Source organism: Papilio machaon, chromosome 6, assembly GCF_912999745.1.
Source record: "Papilio machaon chromosome 6, ilPapMach1.1, whole genome shotgun sequence".
Lineage (NCBI taxonomy): Eukaryota > Metazoa > Arthropoda > Insecta > Lepidoptera > Papilionidae > Papilio > Papilio machaon.
This window is the reverse complement of record NC_059991.1, coordinates 7,374,549-7,397,510: the sequence shown is the minus strand read 5'-3', so window position 1 is coordinate 7,397,510 and position 22,962 is coordinate 7,374,549. Positions and strand designations below refer to the sequence as shown.

At 32.4% G+C, this 22,962-nt stretch overlaps 1 protein-coding gene across 1 annotated transcript in view; it reads right to left on the bottom strand.

Moving 5' to 3' along the window:
- Window positions 1–22,487, bottom strand: part of LOC106714461 (cardioacceleratory peptide receptor-like) — a 38,002-nt gene extending 15,515 nt beyond the window's left edge. Inside the window, exons 1-2 of the mRNA XM_045678278.1 lie at window positions 22,344–22,487; window positions 753–912 (exon numbers count right to left, since the gene is read on the bottom strand). Of these exons, the coding sequence (XP_045534234.1) occupies window positions 753–908 (156 nt within the window). The 5' untranslated portion in view covers window positions 909–912; window positions 22,344–22,487. The remainder of the gene's footprint in view (window positions 1–752; window positions 913–22,343) is intronic.
- Between the last annotated feature and the right edge of the window lie 475 nt (window positions 22,488–22,962).

Below are 22,962 nucleotides of genomic sequence, written 5' to 3'. Positions count from 1 at the left end.
TACGTCGGGGGATATGAAAGCAAATCAATCCCACACCCACTACATTTTCAGGCGGATTAAGTAGGCAGTAAACGTGAAGGGATTTAATCGCGTAATGGACGCTCTCTCGGCGTATCGTGCGACGATATTGATAGTGCTATCAAACCCACTGTCCGGACGAAAATGTTTTTGTCAACAACGCACATTGTTGTTACCAACTGTTACAGGTGTCCGTAGAATTCAACTGACGTGACACTACAATAGTGTCAGATCTCAAGAAGAATCCGAGACATGACAATATACAATCGAACCTGCATAAGCGAGAGTCGAAATAACCGCAAAATTTTTCTCGCTTAAAGATTTGCCTCTAATTCGAGTTTCTCGCTTACAGAGGATGTCTGTCAGAATCTAGCATTGATTCTCGCTTATAGAGGTTTCTGGTTTATCCAGTTATCGCTCATCCTGGGTCGACTGTATATTAATACATGTGTCACGACATTGGAGTTCTACAGTATCATGTATTTCAGTAGGACTGCTTTTTCACCAGCAGTACAAGCAGCGCCCGATTTATATATTTTTACAAGCAATCTTTACCAAATACAGTGTCGCGATCATAACTAATATAAAATATAAGTCGCGCGCGGCCTGAAACGTGCATTTAATAACTTAGTGAAAAAGTGGTATAAAAAAAGTTATGTGCCTATATCTAGGTAGACAACTAGATTTCTAGTTGTAATGTGCACGTTTATTTTGTGCAACAGTTAAATACTTACATCGAAAAAATAGTAATAATTTACGCTTTGTTCTTTAACATTGGTTATGTTGTTCCAGGAGCTTTGATTATCATAGGCTGGGTAGATTGTCGTGTATAGAGAAGTGCTAGGCGTGGTTTGAAGTTCCATCTCTTCCATTATTATTTCAGGATCCATGATTCTGCAACAAAGAAATAAAGAATAGTTTTCAAAATTCCATTCGATATAGACCCAAAATTAAAATGAACACTTTACAGTCACGGACAAACTGTTAGTTTTAATTCAATTTGGATGTGCTGCGTTTGACAAATGATAAATTGAATTTGTCGAGGAATTTGAACAAAACAATGCGTTTCGGTTGTTTGCTAAATATTTTTAGTACACAAAACTTGTAATAGTAATTTCTTAATTTTTCATTCTTTGTCACGTAACTTTGTATACTAGTAAAGTAATACATAACCTCCTGCTTTTTGAAGCTAAAAATTAGATATTTTGTCAATTAACATTTTTTATAGAAATACAATACTTAACTGTCTACTCGACGAAAAGAGAATACCAGTGTAAGTAAACAGTATAACAGTAAAGAGTTAAGTAAAGACCTTAATTTAATTAGTGAAATCTTAATGTTAATTTTAGTTAATTATAAAATAAGGAAGCATTTTCGACTTTGAAAACTAGTAAAATAAATCTTTGCATTTCTCCTGAACATTAAAATTATTAAAGCATTAATTTCTTTGTAGCGTCTCGGTTCAATGAACAATTTTCGCTTAATTGATAAATATTAACCGATTTTTCTTATTACTTCCTCTTTCGCTCCTAAAAAAATTAATGGAAGAAATTACTCCGCGTCAAAGTCTTACTACAAATAAATTTATTTTAAAAGTGCTAATAAATTATGTGCAAATAAACGAAATACAGTCTTAGTTTTTATTTCTGTCTTAATTATATAATATGCTTCTCCAATTCAGTTCAAAAAATTAAGTTTAAAAAAATAACCAGAAATTTTCAATAAACAATGTAATGAAAAACCTTTGTCCGAAACAAAATCTAATAAAACGTCGAATGGCAATAGGTCAAGGAAAAACTTTGCAACAAAACAAACTGTAATATATAGGTACAAAGGTAAATGTTTCAATACAACGTATGTATTTTATTACATGTTATAATCAAATTATTATTTTGTAGTTTATGGCTACCGATTAGTATGAAATTAATAAAGAAACAATTTCTAAATGATACTTAATTTCACATCCCGAACACTTTAGTCGCTATAATAACGTTCAATGGCCACTTTCTCAAGATAAAGTATTACGTTTATTGAATTATTATGTTAATCAGTTTCATATTCCTGTAAGAAGTAGAGTTTAATCAGGTCACGTCACATTATGAGAGATAGGTTTCGCTACGTGAGGTACTCTGAAACACTTTTGCATAAAATCTTTTTAATTGCACAGAAAAATATATCATAAGTTAATGTGCATTTGTCTCTTTAACTAGGTAGAGTTGTTCAGAATGTACTCTATTGAATATTAAAAAAATTAGGTCTTAAAAGATGTTTGCGTTAATTTTAATAATGTTACATCATAACTTTTTTTAATAAAGAAAACTTTAATTTAAAAACCATCAAATCTGATATAAAATCAAATTTAAAATTCTGTTAAGTTCAGAAGCTAGGCAATTAAATTCTAATGCGATCCATCCTGAGAACACTGCAAATTGTCCGCTCTATAAACAACAAACACTAATCCGATGCCATAAATCAAGTTCCTGGTATGCGTTCATTGTCTGAATTCCAAATGAAAATGCTCTTTGAACCGATAGCTGTTCAATTCATTAACCGTTATCGATAAATTAAAAATAGTAACATATTTTAAATAAAAACACAATAGCGTAAAAAACATTTGAGTGATTTATTAATTTTAACGTCGCTGCGCCAGCGTAGTAAGTATTAGGTCCTTACATATGAAATTGGCGTTTTTCGTACTGGCCACTTTAATCACGAATTTCTCCTCTTTGGTAAGGAATTCCAAATTCAAATTTGTACAGCTATAGACTCATGTATTTGTGGTTCGATGACCGTCATTCATTTGTTTTTTTTCTTCTGTTTTTTTCTGTTTGCGTCACTCATTTTACAAAATGGAAAACTTAAAATATCGCATTATTTACGAGTACGAGTTCCGCCGTGGTACTAGTGCTGCGGAAACGACTCGAAGGGTGAATGATGTGTATGGCGGTCGTGTTGCAAAAGAAAACACAGTTCGTTTTTGGTTCCAACGTTTTCGTTCTGGAAATTTCGATCTGCAGAACAAGCCCCGTGGACGGCCTAAGACTCAAGTTGATAATGAAGAGTTGAAGGCTATTGTGGAAGCGGATCCATCGCAAACCACGTCCGAGTTAGCTGCAGGCTGCGATGTTAGTGATAAAACTGTTTTAATTCACTTGAAGCAAATTGGGAAGATTAAAAAGCTTGAAAGGTGGGTACCTCACGAATTGACTGAAGCAAACCGGCAAACGCGCGTCGACTGTTGCGTTACATTACTGAACCGGCACAATAATGAAGGTATTTTAAATCGAATCATTACCTGTGGTGAAAAATGGGTTCTTTACGATAATCGGAAGCGCTCAGCGCAATGGTTGGATCCTGGCCAGCCAGCCAAATCCTGCCCCAAGCGAAAATTAACCCCAAAAAAGTTACTTGTAAGCGTTTGGTGGATTAGTGCCGGTATTGTTCATTACAGTTTTCTCAAATCTGGCCAGACTATTACGGCTGATGTCTATTGTCAGCAATTGCAAACCATGATGGAAAAGCTAGCGGCTAAACAACCTAGGCTGGTCAATCGCTCCACGCCACTGCTGCTTCACGACAACGCTAGACCACACACTGCGCAACAGACGGCTACTAAATTAGAAGAGCTTCAATTGGAAAGTCTAAGACATCCTCCGTACTCCCCGGACCTTGCTCCAACAGATTACCATTTTTTTCGAAATTTGGATAACTTCTTGCAAGGGAAAAAATTCAACTCCGATGGGGCAGTCCAAATCGCCTTCAAAGATTTTATTGATTCCCATCCGACTGGTTTTTTTAGTAAAGGGATCAATGAACTACCTATGAGATGGCAAAAGTGCATAGAAAATAATGGTTCATACTTTGATTAATTAAATATATTATATTAAAAAATATTCGACTTTTTGTTCCTCCCATACAAAACGACAATTTCATATGTAAGGACCTAATATTAATTTTAACACGAGTATATGTTAGATGGATGAAATACATGAAATCAAAATAAGTAACAGCAAACATTTGCCGTAAATTATTGAGTATGTTCTCATACAATCGTTTGATATCAGAAGTGCAATAAATACGCCTCAATGTTCCTCGCCAAATGTTCCTGGCGCCTTTAAGCATCGAGAACTCAAGTACCTTTTGTGTAGCTGCCAATAATAATTCTTAGACGGTTAGCACTTGTAGGATTTTTCTTTGTAAAATTTTATCTGATGACGTAAACGTTTAAAGTTAACAGAAATCTTTTGATTTGAAACATCTATAGGATCACTTGTAAACCGAATCGTTGGCGTGGCGACGCTTGCCGTGGCGACGGGTCGTCAAGCTATACTAAGGTATACATATATATATTTTATGTGTAGTAGAGTGTACGGTGTGGCGACGGGTCGCCACGCTATACTGAGGTATACATTATTATTATTATTTATTTAATTATAATATTTGATATTTTATGCATATTACTTGTACACACATGATGTTTCACATCTGCCAGGCGTCCCATGACGGCTCGCAAGTTTTTTTTGATGCCTTCCGTTACTAGTCGCTTTAATGCTACGCTTCCACAGGTCGATATCGGATATTATTTTTTCATACTGTATCCTCTGCATCAGCAGCGATCGGATTGCCGATGTCACTTTCATTCGGATTTTCTTAGCGATCGTTTATTAATGAGAATGAAGGAAAGGGAAAAACAATTTCGAATGCACGGAAAGCGAGATGCGTAGAAGCGCGCGGGTCGCGTCATCAGTGGGCCTAGCACGAATATTGTGACAATTGCCTGCGTATCCTGTCATCATCAACAATTATATCAAAATTAGTATGTTTTAGTGTACTTTACGTGCCATAGGGGCGCTGCACAAATTTCAGTACAAATTTTATCGATATGATGGCGACTGTCACAAATATTCGTGCTAGGCCCATAGTTCGGCGTTCCGTATGACGTCATTAAACACGCATTGAAAAGATGCCGTAACATGCGGTTAGTGCGATGCAGATCAGTGGAAGCACTTGTATACTTTTCATACTATGTATGTTTAAATCCTAATTTAACTAAGTTCGGATTTGCCAGTCATCTCCGATCGCACTCTCGGAGATAGCAGGATAGCAAGGTTCGCCATTGACGGATCACGTCACGGAGGACATCATCATGATCATATTTGAATCCGTATTATGCGATACGTCCGATTCGTCCGCAACCGACCTGTGGACGCTTAGCATAATAGTGTTCCTTCATCTGTTATTTTTATTTCCCATCAATAAAAAGTTATTCAACTTTATTGACGTATTAACAGCTCTAACATTGACCGTGTCGTCACAATTACAAGTCGTCAATTCAGATTAATTTGAAGCGTTTAATGGTGACACCCGCTGTCTATAAAACCGTCATATAAAGGGTTACGATCTGAGTATATACCGATTTTACTCAACAGATGTCTAACATACCAAATAAAATATTTACTGAATATTAGCCTTTGACCATCCTGACTCATGTCAATAAATCCGTAACGTAATAAGTCAGGAATAAATGGTTGACATTTTCTTTTTTCAGTCCAATGGGATTAAAATATGTTATCTTAAAAAGAGATGTCAATTCTTAATAACTAGTGACAAGTAAATATCTAGTAATCTAATATTTACTAGTAACTATTAAGATATTTACTAGTAATTATTAAGTAGTAATTCATTTAATGGCCAAGAAATTCTGACTTACTCTATCCGTATAAAAGGAAAAGGACAATATCTCACCTTAAAATCACAAGAGTTGCCTTTCTTTGTACTCGTGAATAAATATACGAGTATAAATAATAAATTAAAATTAGGCTCAAGAAAGTAGAACGTTATTATTTATATCAAATCCCTATTGCACAAGTTTCTTCTATTGACTACAATGTTGTCTACGATGTCTTGCTGCCAATGTTACTTCGTTGGCCAAGTTTGACAACTTTGTTGTTGAGTTCGAACACAAAATTGTTGTTGACAATGTAATTAAAATTGGGTCAACAAACAACATTTGTAAAATAAAGCCGTACAGTTAAAACTCAGCTTTTTTTTTCTTATGTACCATTTCCTGACAGTGAAAGTAGGTACATCGCTGCTTTAAACTGCATTTTTGTAAAGAAGCTTCTCGTAATACTTTCTATCGTTATTGTAAATGTGACGTTCAAATAAAACTTACTAATATTATAAATGCGAATGTTTAGTGGATGAATGGATTGATGGATGTTTGTTTGAAGGTATCTCCGAAACGGCTTAACGGATCTTAATTAAATTTGGCACTGATGTAGAACAAAGTCTGGAAGAACACATAGGCTACTTATTAAGTTTTTTTCTTAATTCCCCGCGGACGGAGTCCCGGGCGACAACTAATTTGAAATAAAGTTAGAAAGTGTTTGTGGATAAATGTAAACTGGTACCATCAATTTCATAATGTTTTTTATTTCGTTGTTAAACACTATGTACAATAAATTACAAGAGCACATTCAATTTAGTTACGCTTCTTACCTTGTTCGTATCACATCTTGCAATCTACTTCGCGCCTAAATCTCTCTTTATTACTTTTTATTTTATTAAATTAAGGTATTCTCGGTGGCCAGTTATTACTTTAAACATATTTAATACTTAAAAAATTATCGTTGATATAAATGAAATCTTATTCTAAATAAATGATGTAATTAATATAAATATTTTTTACTCTTGCATCTCTTTTATTAGCGCCATCGGTTGATCGAATTATTGACTATCCAGTTTGATAGTTACATTTTAAATAAACTGCACTAGGAATTAAAGAGAGTACGACAACTTGACTATTTGAGATTAATTATTTAGATCACATAAAAGGTACATTTATATTGATTTATGAAACATATTTCAGGTATCAGGCTCGCGGTATGTTAACACCTACATATTTGATACTACATCGATAACTAAAGTTTTTTATTGCTTTAATACATTGATATGATAAGGGAAGTGGTTGAAGTATATATTACTATAGTCTATAGTTGATATCATAAGTAATTTATTGTGTTTTGCTACAGTACTGTTCCAAATGCTTTTTTATATAATAAGCATAAGTACACATGCAATTAATGTAAGAAAATTGTATTTGCGTAATTATGTTACGGTTAGAGTTTATAATAAGTCTAAACAGGAACGAAGTATTAATAATAAGTAATATACAAGAAAAATTAACACCAACAAAAGAGACATGCAGACATTTTTTTATTAATAGTAAAATAGTACGGAGTTATAAACAACTATAACACTGTGACAACTAAGAAAGTATGAAATATGTTCACACTTTTTAACTGACAGATATGCGACATTTAATTTCATGATTTTTTTATTTTAATGAAGTAAAATTTGTGCCAAGTAACTGAGGTTGATGACGTAAGAATGTTTATGTCACCTTAAAATTATTAACTTCGTTTGATAATAATATCACAAACTAAAATTGTACACTGAACAAATATTAGGTCCTTACATATGAAATTGGCGTTTTTCGTACTGGCCACTGTAATCACGAATTTCTCCTATTTGGTAAGGAATTCCAAATTCAAATTTGTACAGCTATAGACTCATGTATTTGTGGTTCGATGACCGTCATTCATTTGTTTTTTTTCTTCTGTTTTTTTCTGTTTGCGTCACTCATTTTTCAAAATGGAAAACTTAAAATATCGCATTATTTACGAGTACGAGTTCCGCCGTGGCACTAGTGCTGCGGAAACGACTCGAAGGGTGAATGATGTGTATGGCGGTCGTGTTGCAAAAGAAAACACAGTTCGTTTTTGGTTCCAACGTTTTCGTTCTGGAAATTTCGATCTGCAGAACAAGCCCCGTGGACGGCCTGAGACTCAAGTTGATAATGAAGAATTGAAGGCTATTGTGGAAGCGGATCCATCGCAAACCACGTCCGAGTTAGCTGCAGGCTGCGATGTTAGTGATAAAACTGTTTTAATTCACTTGAAGCAAATTGGGAAGATTAAAAAGCTTGAAAGGTGGGTACCTCACGAATTGACTGAAGCAAACCGGCAAACGCGCGTCGACTGTTGCGTTACATTACTAAACCGGCACAATAATGAAGGTATTTTAAACCGAATCATTACCTGTGATGAAAAATGGGTTCTTTACGATAATCGGAAGCGCTCAGCGCAATGGTTGGATCCTGGCCAGCCAGCCAAATCCTGCCCCAAGCGAAAATTAACCCCAAAAAAGTTACTTGTAAGCGTTTGGTGGACTAGTGCCGGTATTGTTCATTACAGTTTTCTCAAATCTGGCCAGACTATTACGGCTGATGTCTATTGTCAGCAATTGCAAACTATGATGGAAAAGCTAGCGGCTAAACAACCTAGGCTGGTCAATCGCTCCACGCCACTGCTGCTTCACGACAACGCTAGACCACACACTGCGCAACAGACGGCTACTAAATTAGAAGAGCTTAAATTGGAAAGTCTAAGACATCCTCCGTACTCCCCGGACCTTGCTCTAACAGATTACCATTTTTTTCGAAATTTGGATAACTTCTTGCAAGGGAAAAAATTCAACTCCGATGGGGCAGTCCAAATCGCCTTCAAAGATTTTATTGATTCCCGTCCGACTGGTTTTTTTAGTAAAGGGATCAATGAACTACCTATGAGATGGCAAAAGTGCATAGAAAATAATGGTTCATACTTTGATTAATTAAATATATTATATTAAAAAATATTCGACTTTTTGTTCCTCCCATACAAAACGCCAATTTCATATGTAAGGACCTAATATTTCACGATAATAAAAAACAAGGCTAACAAATTTCTCTACTTTACCTTTAGTTAAGAACATTTTTGCCGAGTCTACAAGTATTAATATTTCTAGATATTTTCTCTAAAATAAAATTTTATGTAACAGCTAAAAACTATATAAAGTATATCAAAGGTAATTTCTTTTTTTATGTTCAACTTTACTGTATTACATTACAACGTAAGTGTCCAATCTTAATCTTCGCGGTGGCAAGGGTGCAGTAAATCTCCGTTAACTTCGTTCCTCAGACATTAATTTACTTATAAAGATCTTTACGTTTGTAACAAAAACATACATGACTTGATTCTACTTACAAAACGGTATCTGGTAGTTACATAGCTTTTGTGAAAATAAAATTCAACTTTGAGCATTATTTTACTTAAAAGGAAGCAAAAAAAATCCAACAACATTAACGGATTATTCTTTATAGTGATGTACGAAAATTTCTTCTTCGTCTTAAAAAATCAATAGAATTGAAGTCTAAACGTTCTATACATAATATTACTCTACATTTATTTACACCAACTATCAACGTAACTATTTTTTAATATTTAAACTTGTATACAGAATAAACCAGAAAAAGACGCACAAAAAGTTTGTACATACAAATAATGTTGGTAGGATTTTAGGTTGATGTACGATAATGTGAAAGGCGAAAGAAAGAAATAAGAATAAAGGAAAATGTAAATAAGTTGAGATACTTCTACAAACGAAGAGATGACAGCCATGAGTGTTTATTGATGTCTACACTAGTAACATTTTTCGTATTACCACAGAGCAGAGTTACCGAACTATTTTCTATTCATAAATAAGCAGTGTGACAAAACTTATAGTACGTAAAATAACAGGGTTTATCGGAACATTGGATTTATGCAAAAGGTCTGTTATCTGTCGGAGTATACAAAATCGAATAAAAGTTAGGCACTAACATATATCCTCCAAAGCAATTGAATGTTTTCTGATAACACTAACAACATAAATAATGACACTGTTTCGTTGTCGTTTGGGTTCGAATTCTAAATTCGTTTTTGTTCAAGAAATTGAATCGGGTTAATTTTTTCCCTATTTTCTACGTAGTAAATTTTGTTTGAAATTTATCAATATGCGGTAAATATTTTAATTGCCGCTTTTCTTTATTATTAACTAGCTTTTACCCGCGACTCCGTCCGCGCGGAGTAAAAAATAAAAAACGAGGTAAAAATTATCCTATGTCCGTTTCCTGGTTCTAAGCTACCTGCCCACCAATTTTCAGTCAAATCGATTCAGCCGTTCTTGAGTTATAAATAGTGTAACTAACACGACTTTCTTTTATATATATAGATTCCCGCATTTTTGTAATAAACATTTCAGGGAAATAAAAAAATATAATTTACTACTACACGGTTTCATAACCGCAACAACCTTATTAAAAACCCAGACAGTTTTCACTACGTGAATAGTTGAAAGAAATATAACAAATTCTAAATTTAAAATTTAACGTACATTTATTACAGCATTAAATTATATGGCGCCGTTGTCGTATAAATAATTCGATTATTTGGCACACGAATTACACATGACATAGTCAATTGCTTTCGGAAATCAGTGGAAGTTCGCACGGTGGGAGACGAGCCCGACGCGCCGACCCACTTACCAGCATTGAAAACTATAACTCATACGAAATTCTACCGACGAGCTAAGCTGACAATTGATTTGATTGAATGAATAATGGTTTTCAACGACCGCGCATTTGTACCAAATATATTTATAATATAAACCATATCAAATAAATTAGATTTGCAAATACAATTATCTACCTGTGATAGTAGTATTTAAGCTTAGAAAAGCAAAAGACCACTTTGAAACTACAGTATAGAAGAGACAGGAAAGTTGAAATTCATAGTAATTATGTTTTAAATTTAAAGTAGAACACCACTTTTATTTTTAATTTCATTGCATTTCCTACACGTATTCGTACAAATTCACGGCAGTAGAATTCTTCATTTAAAAATAAACATAGATTTAAGGTTAGGTTACTCTACATTTTAAATTACAGAAAATAAACTAGAAGATTAAAAACAAATGTTGTGTAGAATTTGCATATTATTTTAATCCTTTATTCTACATAAAGTTGGTCTATAACAGCTCCATGAAATGACTTCAATCATTATACGCAGTCAAATGGAAAAATAATTTTCTTTAAACGCGCTTTATTGCCTTGATCTATGTCCTGTGATGTCTTTCGAAATTCTGAGGAATATTACAATGCAATTTTAACTGATTTTTAAATGTCTGGTGAAAATTTTCACATTTCACCAGAATTTTCAGACGAAAAAAATCAATTGAGGACGTCAAAAATATTTCCACCGACGACGGCTGTGTCGAATCAAAATATGTTTGATCCAATTTTTTTTCACCTCAATGAATGTTTATACAACTTACGATATGAAAGAAGTGTAGCCTATTCACCTGCAAAATTAATAAACATCATTTATTTTATGTGCGACGCAAATAATTTTCGTTCCCAATACAATTACATATGAAGGAAACACAATAGGTTTATATTTCAAATATTAGTTGATTTAATTATTTTTTGTTGTTCATTGTTTCGACACTTATTTTTAATTTATAGCTATAACACATAATACTCGAATATATACTATCATAGCATCATCATCAGCTCACTATACGTCCCCACCGAGGGGCTCGGAGCCTACCCCAAGTTAGGGGTGACTAGGCCATAGTCAACCACGCTGGCCAAGTGCGGGTTGGTTAACTTCACACATATCATTGAATTTCTTCTCAGATATGTGCAGGTTGCATCACGATGTTTTCCTTCACCGTAAGAACGTCGGATAAATGTACATATGTAAATCGAAAATCGAAAAACACATTGGTACATGGCGGGATTCGAACCCAGGACCTGCAGATTGCAAGTCAAGTGCTTAACCCCTGAGCCACCGACGCTATCATAGCATAGTACATAGTAATTGCCTTTTTTTATAATGTATCACAATAATAAGTATACTTAGTAAAAAAAGAAAGCACTATAACAAAGTTAAATAAGTATAAGCTCTCAAAAACTGACCAAGTTTCTATCTTTGATATTCTTATCAACTGAGAAGTTTTTTTTTTTATAAATATAAAGCTTTTTTTGTAAGATACAGCCCTCAACATCATTACCATAATTGGACGTCCAGGACAACGTCAAGTTATGAAACCTCTTTGTTATTTAAATAACTAAGAAAAATGATAAAGCTTATTTTGAATGTTGAATGAACCGGTTATGTTTGTCCTTTTTTCTTAACATTTTATTTCCTACAGATATCGCCTGCCGTCCGTGCGGTATTAACTAAAAAATAAACTTACTAAATATGTGTTCTTCCAGACTATGTTCTACACCTATGCCAAATTTTCCAAGATTCGTTAAGCCGTTCTTGAGATACCTTCTATCAAAGATCCATCTTTTCATCGATCCATGTAAAAATCCGCATTTGTACTCGTAATATTAAGAGTAAAATAGGCAAGAGTTGAATATAATCCTAATAAACATGATTCGATTTTTACGATTATTAAAAAAAACCTTGAACCATGTACAGTACAAGCGGTCACAAAAAGAATGTCTTTACTAGACACACTAGTTTATTACCCCTTACTCTTATGTATTGTCATATTGATACCCTTTTTATTGAATATATTCAAAACGCAATCGATGTTGTATAGAATAGGTGATATATTTGATTATGCAGAGCACTGACTTCTTAGAAAATAAATGTAAAATTGCGATATATTCCCCTCCTTATTCGTCTGGGGACAGTTAGTGTACCTTAACGTTTTGTGTTTAGATTTCATGCTCAAACAGCGTAGACGACACAATGATCCGTATTACATTGAATATCTCAAATTCCGAAAAATACAAAATGTTGTTACATTTTAAAATGATATTGTAATATTATGTTCGTATTATTGGGAATTTAAAGTGTGATATCAAATTATGTGATTCGTTCTAAGTCCATTTTTAGTATGCTATTTAGAATTACAATTCAATTTCTATAGTAAATTTAATTCTCTGTAATTTTTTAATTATGATTTAAACTCTATAGTTCATCAAATTATTTACGTAAATATATCAATAGGGATTTACGTAAATATATGAATAGGAGGGGTCCGAGTTTATCCAATGTTAGGAGTTACTAGGCCTTAGTCATGATTGCTGCCTCAGTGTAGGTTGTAAAAAATAAATATAAATCTATAAAAAAATAAGAATGTGTTACATGTTTATTCTAAATATTCGATATATATCGTAACAGAAAATCAGTTGACCTGAATTTATGAAAATAATTGATTTAATGTAAAATATGTTCGTTACATTTCAGTGTATAATTTATTATTCTGGCAGCTCTTTGGCTCCGATATCAGTTTAAATCTAAAATAGATAATAATTTCTCTTTACACATACATTTAAAACATTCCATAAAATCATTTCAATTTGTTTTTAATTGTATGTAATTTACATTGACTATAATTGTGTCCGTAGTTTTCAAAACTTTGTGTTCAAAAATTTCATGGAACCATTTAATTACATTTTCAGATTCAACCTAAATGTAAGATTTCATTCTTCCATTTAAACTGAACAAACCATAAAACGTTATATGTATAGAAAATAAACCATACTTATTTAATAAAAAGATTTTATGAATCAGAAATGTGTCATGATCTAATTTCACACATTTGCGGAAAAAGATGCATCAGTTTTTTTTTTTAAATATTAATTTTAATATTTTAGACCCGTATTTTAATGTAAGATACGATTACGCAAGTTATTCTTTTGTTTATTATTTTAACTCTTTCAACTTTAAGTAGGAGTTTTCTTAACAAACTGTAAATTAATATACTTTACAAACAATTTCCTACATACGATAACAAACAAGTAAACAATCAAACTTCGAAAGAATTTCCAATTACACCAACATGCGCTGTTGGAGATTACTTACCATGGGTTTTTGAAGCCAACTTTTCTGTTAAAAACATATCATTATCCCTGTTATTGTCTTTGACGAAACTGAGATAATAATATATTTTAAACGGAGATTTTGATCTTAGAAACCCACGATTAATTACTTCCCTTTAACAAAATCATACATAAAGCAAATTATTATTTTTATCTTATACGAGTTTGGCAGACTTCATCTTAATATATATAAATCTCGTGTCACAATGTTTGTCCTCAATGGACTCCTAAACCACTAAACCGATTATAATAAAATTCGCACACCATGTGCAGTTCGATCCAACTTGAGAGATAGGATAGTTTAAATCTCAAATTATAGTCGCAATTTTAATTTATTGCTAATTATTTGTCTGTTATTATTTGACAGTCACAATTATCTGTTAACTCCAAATGATTCTAACAGATGTCGATACCTTTCGACTGGGTTGAATAAGTAATCAATAGATGGCGCTGCTATGGTAAATCTACGAACGTGTCATATAAGCTTATTAACTGCTAGTTTATCATGAAAATATTTTCCAGACTTACCTAAAATAAAAATGTACCTTAAATATTTTAATAGACGATCGACTCAACAGTTACTCCAAAATATCTTACCACTTCTTTTTCTTGCAGTAATCAAAGTTACATTACCATAATTCTACGACTTGCGTTTCTTTTTCCATGATTACTTTTTTACTTGATTGACCCTCAGAGTGGTTAATTTTTATCTATGTATGTAGCCTAATCAACTTGCAGAGTTTCGGAGAGTAAGGTGGCATTCGTTTTTTCCCATTTGTATTTATTACTAGCTTTTACCCGCGACTCCGTCCGCGCGGAATAAAAAAAAATGCACACAAGATAAAAAAGTTCTTATGTCCGTCTCCTAGTTCTAAGCTACCTCCCCATCAATTTTCAGCTAAATCATTTCGACCGATCTTGAGTTATAAATAGTGTAACTAACACGACTTTCTTTTATATATATAAGATGTAATATTTATTACATTATGATTAGAATTAGCAATGTGTTATTTATAATAGTATTAAGTTCATTGACCTTATTGCATCTCCATTTTAAATTTCTGGTTGGTATTCGTGTCATAGCAATGCCCTTTCCATTGTCTTTGTTGCGTTGCCAAAACTATTTATAACAAATCAAAATGAACTAAATGTTCAAATCGACCATCAAACAGATGTTATGATTAAATAAACAATTGTTTCCGATGATTAAAGTCATAATTATCTATTTAAAAAGATGAAATTATAACAACGTAAAGCTAGAATTAGAAAGAAATGCTAGACAATTTGTCCCACTAACAGAAAATGGTTTATTTTATAAAATGTACATATGACTAAATACTTATCGTTTATCAAATTAAAAGACTAACATACCAAATTATGCGAAATACTAAACTGGTCTTAAACTCAGCCTTGTATTGTAAATCTTTGGTTTATAAATTCTGAAAATGAAATAAAAACCCGCAATAGTTAATATTAAACAAATGATTAGTATCACGATTTACATTCATAATTTATCGCGCGTTACAACTAGAACATTGACCTTTGAGTTTGTTTTTAGACGGTCTATTATATGCGTGCCAATTATTAAGAAAAATGTAAACAAAGATGCGGCATTTAATTTTAGCCCTTGTTAATACACAAGAACATACCGTTTTACCATTATTATTATTAATTAAATCTTTTGGAGTATGTCAATGCCATTAATTAATAATTAATTTAATTAACAAATGAATAGTTTATAGATTAATTAATTGATTAATGTATCTGATAAAATTTTGATGTTTATTGTTACTCGAAATATGTATACAGTTCAAAATAATGAATAAATTAATGTGTAATGATAATTTAGATGCGGGGAATTAACCAAGCCGTGTTGGTTTAAGCCTTAATTCAGTTATTTATTTAAACGGTATGCCAGCAATGGCATACGATATCTTTAATAAATATAGTACACCCGTTTATATCCTGCTTAGTTCGATTAATAATTAAATTTGCATGTTTTCAACAAAATTAGTTACTTTTAACATTCTTTTGTATATTTCGCTATAATTTTAAACTGGAACAAATGAACAGAGTATAAAAATGGACCATAACTATAAAATATACTAAAACAGATTTCATTTACCCTGAATAGAGAGAGGTGTTTTGCTCACATTCAGATAGATTATGAGGTTTATAATTTAATGAATGAAAGCTTAAGAATTATAGTTCTATTTAATCTAATCTACCAATTGAAAAAAAATCTAATTTCTATATGCAGAGAAAAACCGCAAGTATGGCCATCCGCATTCGCTAACAAAATTTTAGCTGTCTACTAATTAAGGAGATGACGATCTCTTATCCCAATCGGTATACACAATTTTGTTTTCTAAATCAGCATTAAAATCAATATTGGTTGGCAACGTAATTTTGTTTAAACGGGCTAAGTGGCTACAGATTGTTCAATGTTACTTCATAAACTTTTTTGTGCACCGTACGTGCTGTGACGTCATTAGCTCTTGTTTTATTATGTAAGAGTACTTAAGGTACTGTAATTACCCGATGACAGGCTCCGGTTAATTGGAATACCTCGGGCGGTAGATATCGATCAAAAAGGCATCAATCATCATTCCGTGATGCCAAGATTTTTAAACAAAAAACTTGTCACACGTTAAATCAACAGTTTAAAAGGGAATGCCAAAAGTTCATTAAACTTTGTGAAATCAACAGTTGAAATGCAGAACTCTAATATCTACTTAAACTTAACAAATAGACGCCAGCAACAATATCAATTGCACAAATGGACCGGCTCGCACTGTGCAAAACCAAGACCACACAGAAGACAGACGTCAAGTGGAAGTAATTCCGTATTTCGTCGGATAAGGATGCGTTTCGAAGATCCAATTTTAGTTCTCTTTTTCATCCCATCCTTTATTACAAGTGTGGAGAAGTGGGGTTGCATAAAAAGGAAAAATCTTATCTTTCTGTGCGACTCCTCCTCCGTCTGTTAACGTTAGGCAATGTATCTGCAATTACGGATTTCTCTGGGCAGTGATCATTTCCATTTCGGCGAATTCAGGTGGACTCTTGTTCGTTTGCCACCTTATAACATAAAAAATGAGCATAGAGTCGCCTAACGTCATGTGCGATCCGACCTCCATATACCAGAGGTATAATATTTGAGTTCTTTTAAAGGAAATCGACTTTTACTGCACAGAAATGAAAAAGTTGGTTGATAGCTTAATAGTATTGCCAAGTACGATTTTAGTTTTAAAAATAATAGGTACTAATAGGTAAATAATTATAAGTACTTAAGTAGTTTAGTTACTTTCTTTTAGTACACATAGTGTTCTTTGTATTTTTACATACAAGTGTGTATTCTATAATTATGTATAAATATAACCTTAAAGCAATCATGCCGGTTGCTGCTTTAACATAATTACCATTTACTAGGAAAGTCGAATAATAACAGAATTGTTGTATTTCCACTACCCTCATAATGCAAATGAAATTCTTGCACATTCATCATTTTAATTAAAATACAGTTGTAAACCTGTATTTATTTATAAAATTTGCATTTCGACTTCCTTTTCCTAATTGTGGTACAAAGATGTAAACTCTAAAAGTACGACGAAGTATATTAAGTAAGTTTTTTTATATCATAAGGTGGCAAACGAGCAAACGGCCATAGACATCCGCAAATGCAGAAGCGTTGCCTGCCTACCTTTAATCAACGGAGAAGGGGACGCACAGTAAGAGGATATTTCCCCTTCCTATGTGTCCCCTCTTCCGCCAAATCCACTTCCCCTTCCCATCCTTTCCTAATAAGAAAAGGGTTGGAAAGGAAAAATGACTAAAATCAGGCCTCCGGTACCACACTTAGGAGACGAAACGAATTGCTTCCACTTCACGCCTGTCTTCTGTGTGGTCGTGGTATTGCACCAATCGACCCGGCCAATTCGTGCACCCAACAAATATTGTTGTTGCGGGATCTACCACTGTTAAAAGTATATTTAGATGATATAAAAATATCCTCCAATCTTCTAAATAGTAAATTAATTCAAATACTTTCTTTAGATCTTATAAAATACGATCTATTTAAATTCGTTTTCCGTTGCCGGCTCTATCGAAATTGTTTATTGGAGTTTTAAATGCCGATTTAACACGTGGGCGACGGTGAGGAAAAACATGTTGGGTTACCGAAGAAAAAAAATGTTTGATAAGGTGCGGTAAAATGTTGGAAACTCAAATTAAGTAAATATAATATTTTTAAATAGAATTTGCGTACGTACGTGTTTTTGTATATTAGAAATTTAAGTAGTCGCTAAGATTTATTACCATGTTATGAACGTAGGAAGTCTATTTTTATACATCACGAGGGAAAAATCTTATCGATTCTCTAATAAAAATCTGATGTATGAATAAGATTAACGACTTATCTGACGATGTATTAAAATAGCACGCGATTTGTTTGGAATCAAACACTTTGGAGGGATTCATCAATTTTCATACGCGTTACGCGTCACGAGAACAAAATGACATACTTATACTCATTATTTATAACTTATGTTATTAGATTCTTATTTAACACCAACACCATTGTTTAACACCACTTTACAACGAAAGCATTAGACCACAAACAAAAAAAAGATGTTTAAAAACAAATTATCACATGAAATAAAGCACAGGCAACAACTTTTTCAAGTAAAATAGTGTTTTTTTTAATATACGCTTATAACTCAATATTACCTTCATGAAAAGAATTAACACATCTTTCTTTTTATAATTATGATCCAACTTATATTAAGTACAAATATAAATGTAACATCTTTTACTGTCGAAATAAAAGAGAAATAAAATTTACTTTTTATTCTAACCGCCATATTTATAACACCTTTGGGATCAGAAAGAACCAAGCGAAGTTATAAAAACTAACGAACTGTCGCATAATCAAGCCGTTTCAAACATGAAATGGTAAAGTTTACCATACAACATGATAAAGTAATAAATCAAATTATTCTGATGACAATATAAAGTAAATCATCCAAAATCTCATAATCTCGAAATCTAATTAGGCCGTAGCATCTATTTAAATTTAAATCCCTTACCCTAGCACAGTTTTTCTTAGAATTTGTATGTTTCTTTTCCCGTTTTCATCATCATCAGCTACGTCCCCACTGAAGGTCTTGGAGCCTACCATAATTTGGGGTTGACTAGGCCATAATCAACCATGCTGGCCCAGTGCTTGTTGCTCTGTTGGTTGACTTCGCGTATCTTTTCATATACCTTTTTGTTTCTTCGCAGATATGTGCAGCATCACGATGTTTTTCTTCACCGTAAGAACGTCGGATAAATGTACATATGTAAATCGAAAAAAAAAATTGGTACATATCGGGATTCGAACCTAGGACCTGCAGATTACAAGTTGACGCCAATCGTATGTACCGTAACTGTGTTTACAAAATAACCTCCTTCTTTTTGAAGTCGGCTAACAAATCAAGGAATATTATCAACTAGCTTTTACCCGCGACTCCGTCCGCGCGGAATAAAAATAGAAACCGGGGTAAAAATTATCCTATGTCCGTTTCCTGGTTCTAAGCTACCTGCCCACCAATTTTCAGTCAAATCGATTCAGCCGTTCTTGAGTTATAAATAGTGTAACTAACACGACTTTCTTTTATATATATAGATAAAGGAAGATTTAAAATGAAATAACTGTGGGTGATGGGAGCTATTTATCGCAACATCCGCATCCTTATATTTTCCTTTAACGTATAAGTTCCTATTAATCCTTATATTTTTCAATTTAATTGTAATAAACTGATAAGAGTTTTGTCATTCCGTGAAATTGATAATTGTATTAAACAATTTTAGTGCAAGGTCGTCAAACGGTAATACCCATTTTCAACATTGTCCTTGTGAATCATAATGATTCCACGTTTTTTATCATTTTATACGAATTCGATTCGGAAAACGATCTTGTTTTCAAATATTATATTGTCAAAGCCTTGTTATTAGGTTACTACATGTTTGGTCTATGTACCCGAGTACTTTTAAGAAGGTAAAATGTTTTCAAATCTTATCTTATTACCCATTCCAAGTAAGCTTATAATAATTAATGATGATTTATAAACGATGGATTCGAACCTACTACCGAGTCATTGGACATGCAGACTCTTAACCAATATGTCATTGGCGGTCATTATTTTGCAGTAGATAAGGAGGATATGGGACCGAGTATTGCAATTGTAGTTATACATTTAGACGTGAAGATTTGAAACTTTATTGTTTAAATTAAATTTATTACACTTCATATTTAACCTCAGAGGAATTGTGCGGTTTTCTTCCAAGACATCAATGTTACTTCTGCATCTCTACATGAGATAATCTAGTTTCGATGAGAAAATAAATCTGTATGAAACAACATGTTATTTTTAGAATTCTCTGTTCTGTGACGCATCGAATCGGCAAATGCGTTTATAAACAATGTTTACCGCAGTTTCCACAATTTCATAGAACATATTATCGTAACCAATGGCTCGTGATGACCGGAACCATTTGTGTCCATATTGTGTTATTGCGTATTTCCGGTTTCTGTTCATTATTGCACCATTAATCTGCGGTTGATATCAAAATAAATATATATTACTAATATTATAAATACCAATTTGTTGGATGTCTCAACGGATCTCGATGAAATTTGTCATAAATGTAGATCATAGCATGGAAGAATACATAGGCTAACTTATAATGTATTTTTTTATTCCACGGGTGACACCTAGTTTTAAAATATGAGTAAAAAGTGTTGTGGTAGCACAAAATAAATTTAATTAAATAATTTTTGTGGATTTTATTATTGATTGATGCCCTTTGCTACAATAGGGAACGTTTGAATCTAACTCAATTAGGAAGACATTAATATTCATTGAGATTATTGATAACATAAGCTTTTGTTACAATTAGTTGGGGTCCGAAGCTAGTGAGCGTGATGTTATACAATAAAGAAGACGGTTAAATATTTAACTTCCTCATACTCGTATAATCTCTTACCAGAATCGTATGTCAGATGTAACACTGTTAAAAGATAATTCCGTTTTAAATATTCAAAAACCTAATGCTTTATAACACTAGTCGAATATTGGTCGAAATTGAAATTTACGACCGAAATTCAAAAAGAGATGTCTAATCACTATAAGATTTACACTTCGAATTTTTATAAATACAGCTTTGTTTGCTTCAACGATATCAAATATTATAAATGTATTTTTTAATACTCAGCCATCGTAATCATTATTTGCATCTCTATTCAATACACAGCTATATATATTATAGTCGAAAGAGTATTCGTTTCCTTACATTGAAATCTCATTAATTTTAAATGGTAACACTTGTCTAAAAGTCATCGTAATGATGACAATTTCTCACAATTGTAGGATAATTTTCGAACATCTAAAAAATTTTTACGTTGCAATTAATTCGAATAATAATCTGTTTAAGCTATAAAAAAAATCTTTTATACTCAAAATGATTTAATAAATTCTAAGAAGTATTTCAACTTTTTCAATCTATTAGGAAATTTAAAATAACATAAAATAATCGAACATCATTTAATTACATAGTACACATTTTTTCAAACGTTCCTTATTTCAATGAGTTATTCAAGTTATCAACTTGAATTGACTCTACAATACTTAATGTGTTATAAAAAAATAAGATAATTAGTTCTACCTCTACCTACCTAAAAACCTCTATTCAAATGCACAACATAAAAAGACAGTATGAAACAAAATTATCAAAATGTTTGCGCATAAATTATTTTGACATATTATAACATTTTGAATGCTTCGGATTTAATTGGTTTTCCAACAATTCCGAATTATATTTTTTTATTTCTTACAAGACCCATGGGTCCAAATATAGTGACGAGACCTTGCGACCTGCCTTAAAGTTGTATTAAACAGGATAAATTTATCGTACAAGTGACAGAGTCATCCGTAAATAATTACGGTTATTCAAAACTCAATACTCTTTAGGAACAATTACTGTCAAAAATTATTGAAATATAGTCGTTCGACAAAATTACAAAAAAGTAAACTAAAGAGATATCAACAAGGTTGTAAGGTAAGCCTGTAATTAATATAGTTAAGACTTAAACGTTTAATTGTACGTAATTTTAAAAATTATCATTTAACTTTAATTTATTAATCTCACGCGGTGTGTGTGAATTTAAAATAACTTTCTTGGTTACAAATGTTAATTATTGGTCAAAAAATCTATTACGATACTATCTTTCTATAATTAGTCTTGCATAATAAAAAATGATACTGTCATCACAGTAAATGTTCGTATAGACATTTTAGATATCAAGTTAAGTTTATCGTTATTAGGAAATATGTCTTCAGTAGGAGACGTTTGGAATTTAAATCCATTCTCCAAATTAAAGAGATAGTGATAAAAAATATAACAGATAATAGAATGCGAGTTTTTTAGGCTATTATATTATGTTTTAATCACATTTTGTTTTCTGTAATTAGGGAAATAAATTAAAGTAAGTAAGTATAAACTAAAAATAATTACTTACATTTTAATTGTTTTGTCTCCTTGAGTTGTGTATTTGGGCTAAGGTGACGCTCGTTCACTCTGTATGTTTACTTCACTAAAAAGTTTTTCAAAAATAAACATTCTAAATTTAAAAAGAAAAGTTGAACAGACAAAAAAGTTTTTAATGTCAAGTCACATCGTCTGTACACATTTTTTTTAAGTTTTCAAATTTCGAACAAAAAAGAACACGACCGAGAGTCGAAAGCGCCTGCGGGCGTCCACGGCGGAGTTTTGTGTAGAAATGAAAAGTACAAGATATGTTCCCGCTACGCCACTATCAGTGACTATCCCTACATCGAGTTTTCTCCGAACCAGCGGAGGTCAATTAAAAGAAGATTACGCTGTGATTGAACTCGGGCCAATTTAACTCAAATGTATTTAAGAAGCATTGACTTTGTTATCACGGATTTACGAAAAGCGAAACAATTGAAAAAACTTTCTTCAGTAATCAAAGTTACTTTGTACTTCAATTTCGCATCTTCAATTCAACTGCTAAGGACCCCTTTTTATTGAACCTGTAGTCATTTTAATGAAATAGTTTAACCCTGTCACAATTCTATACTTATTTATCAAAATATTCTCGAACTACAAATTGTTTC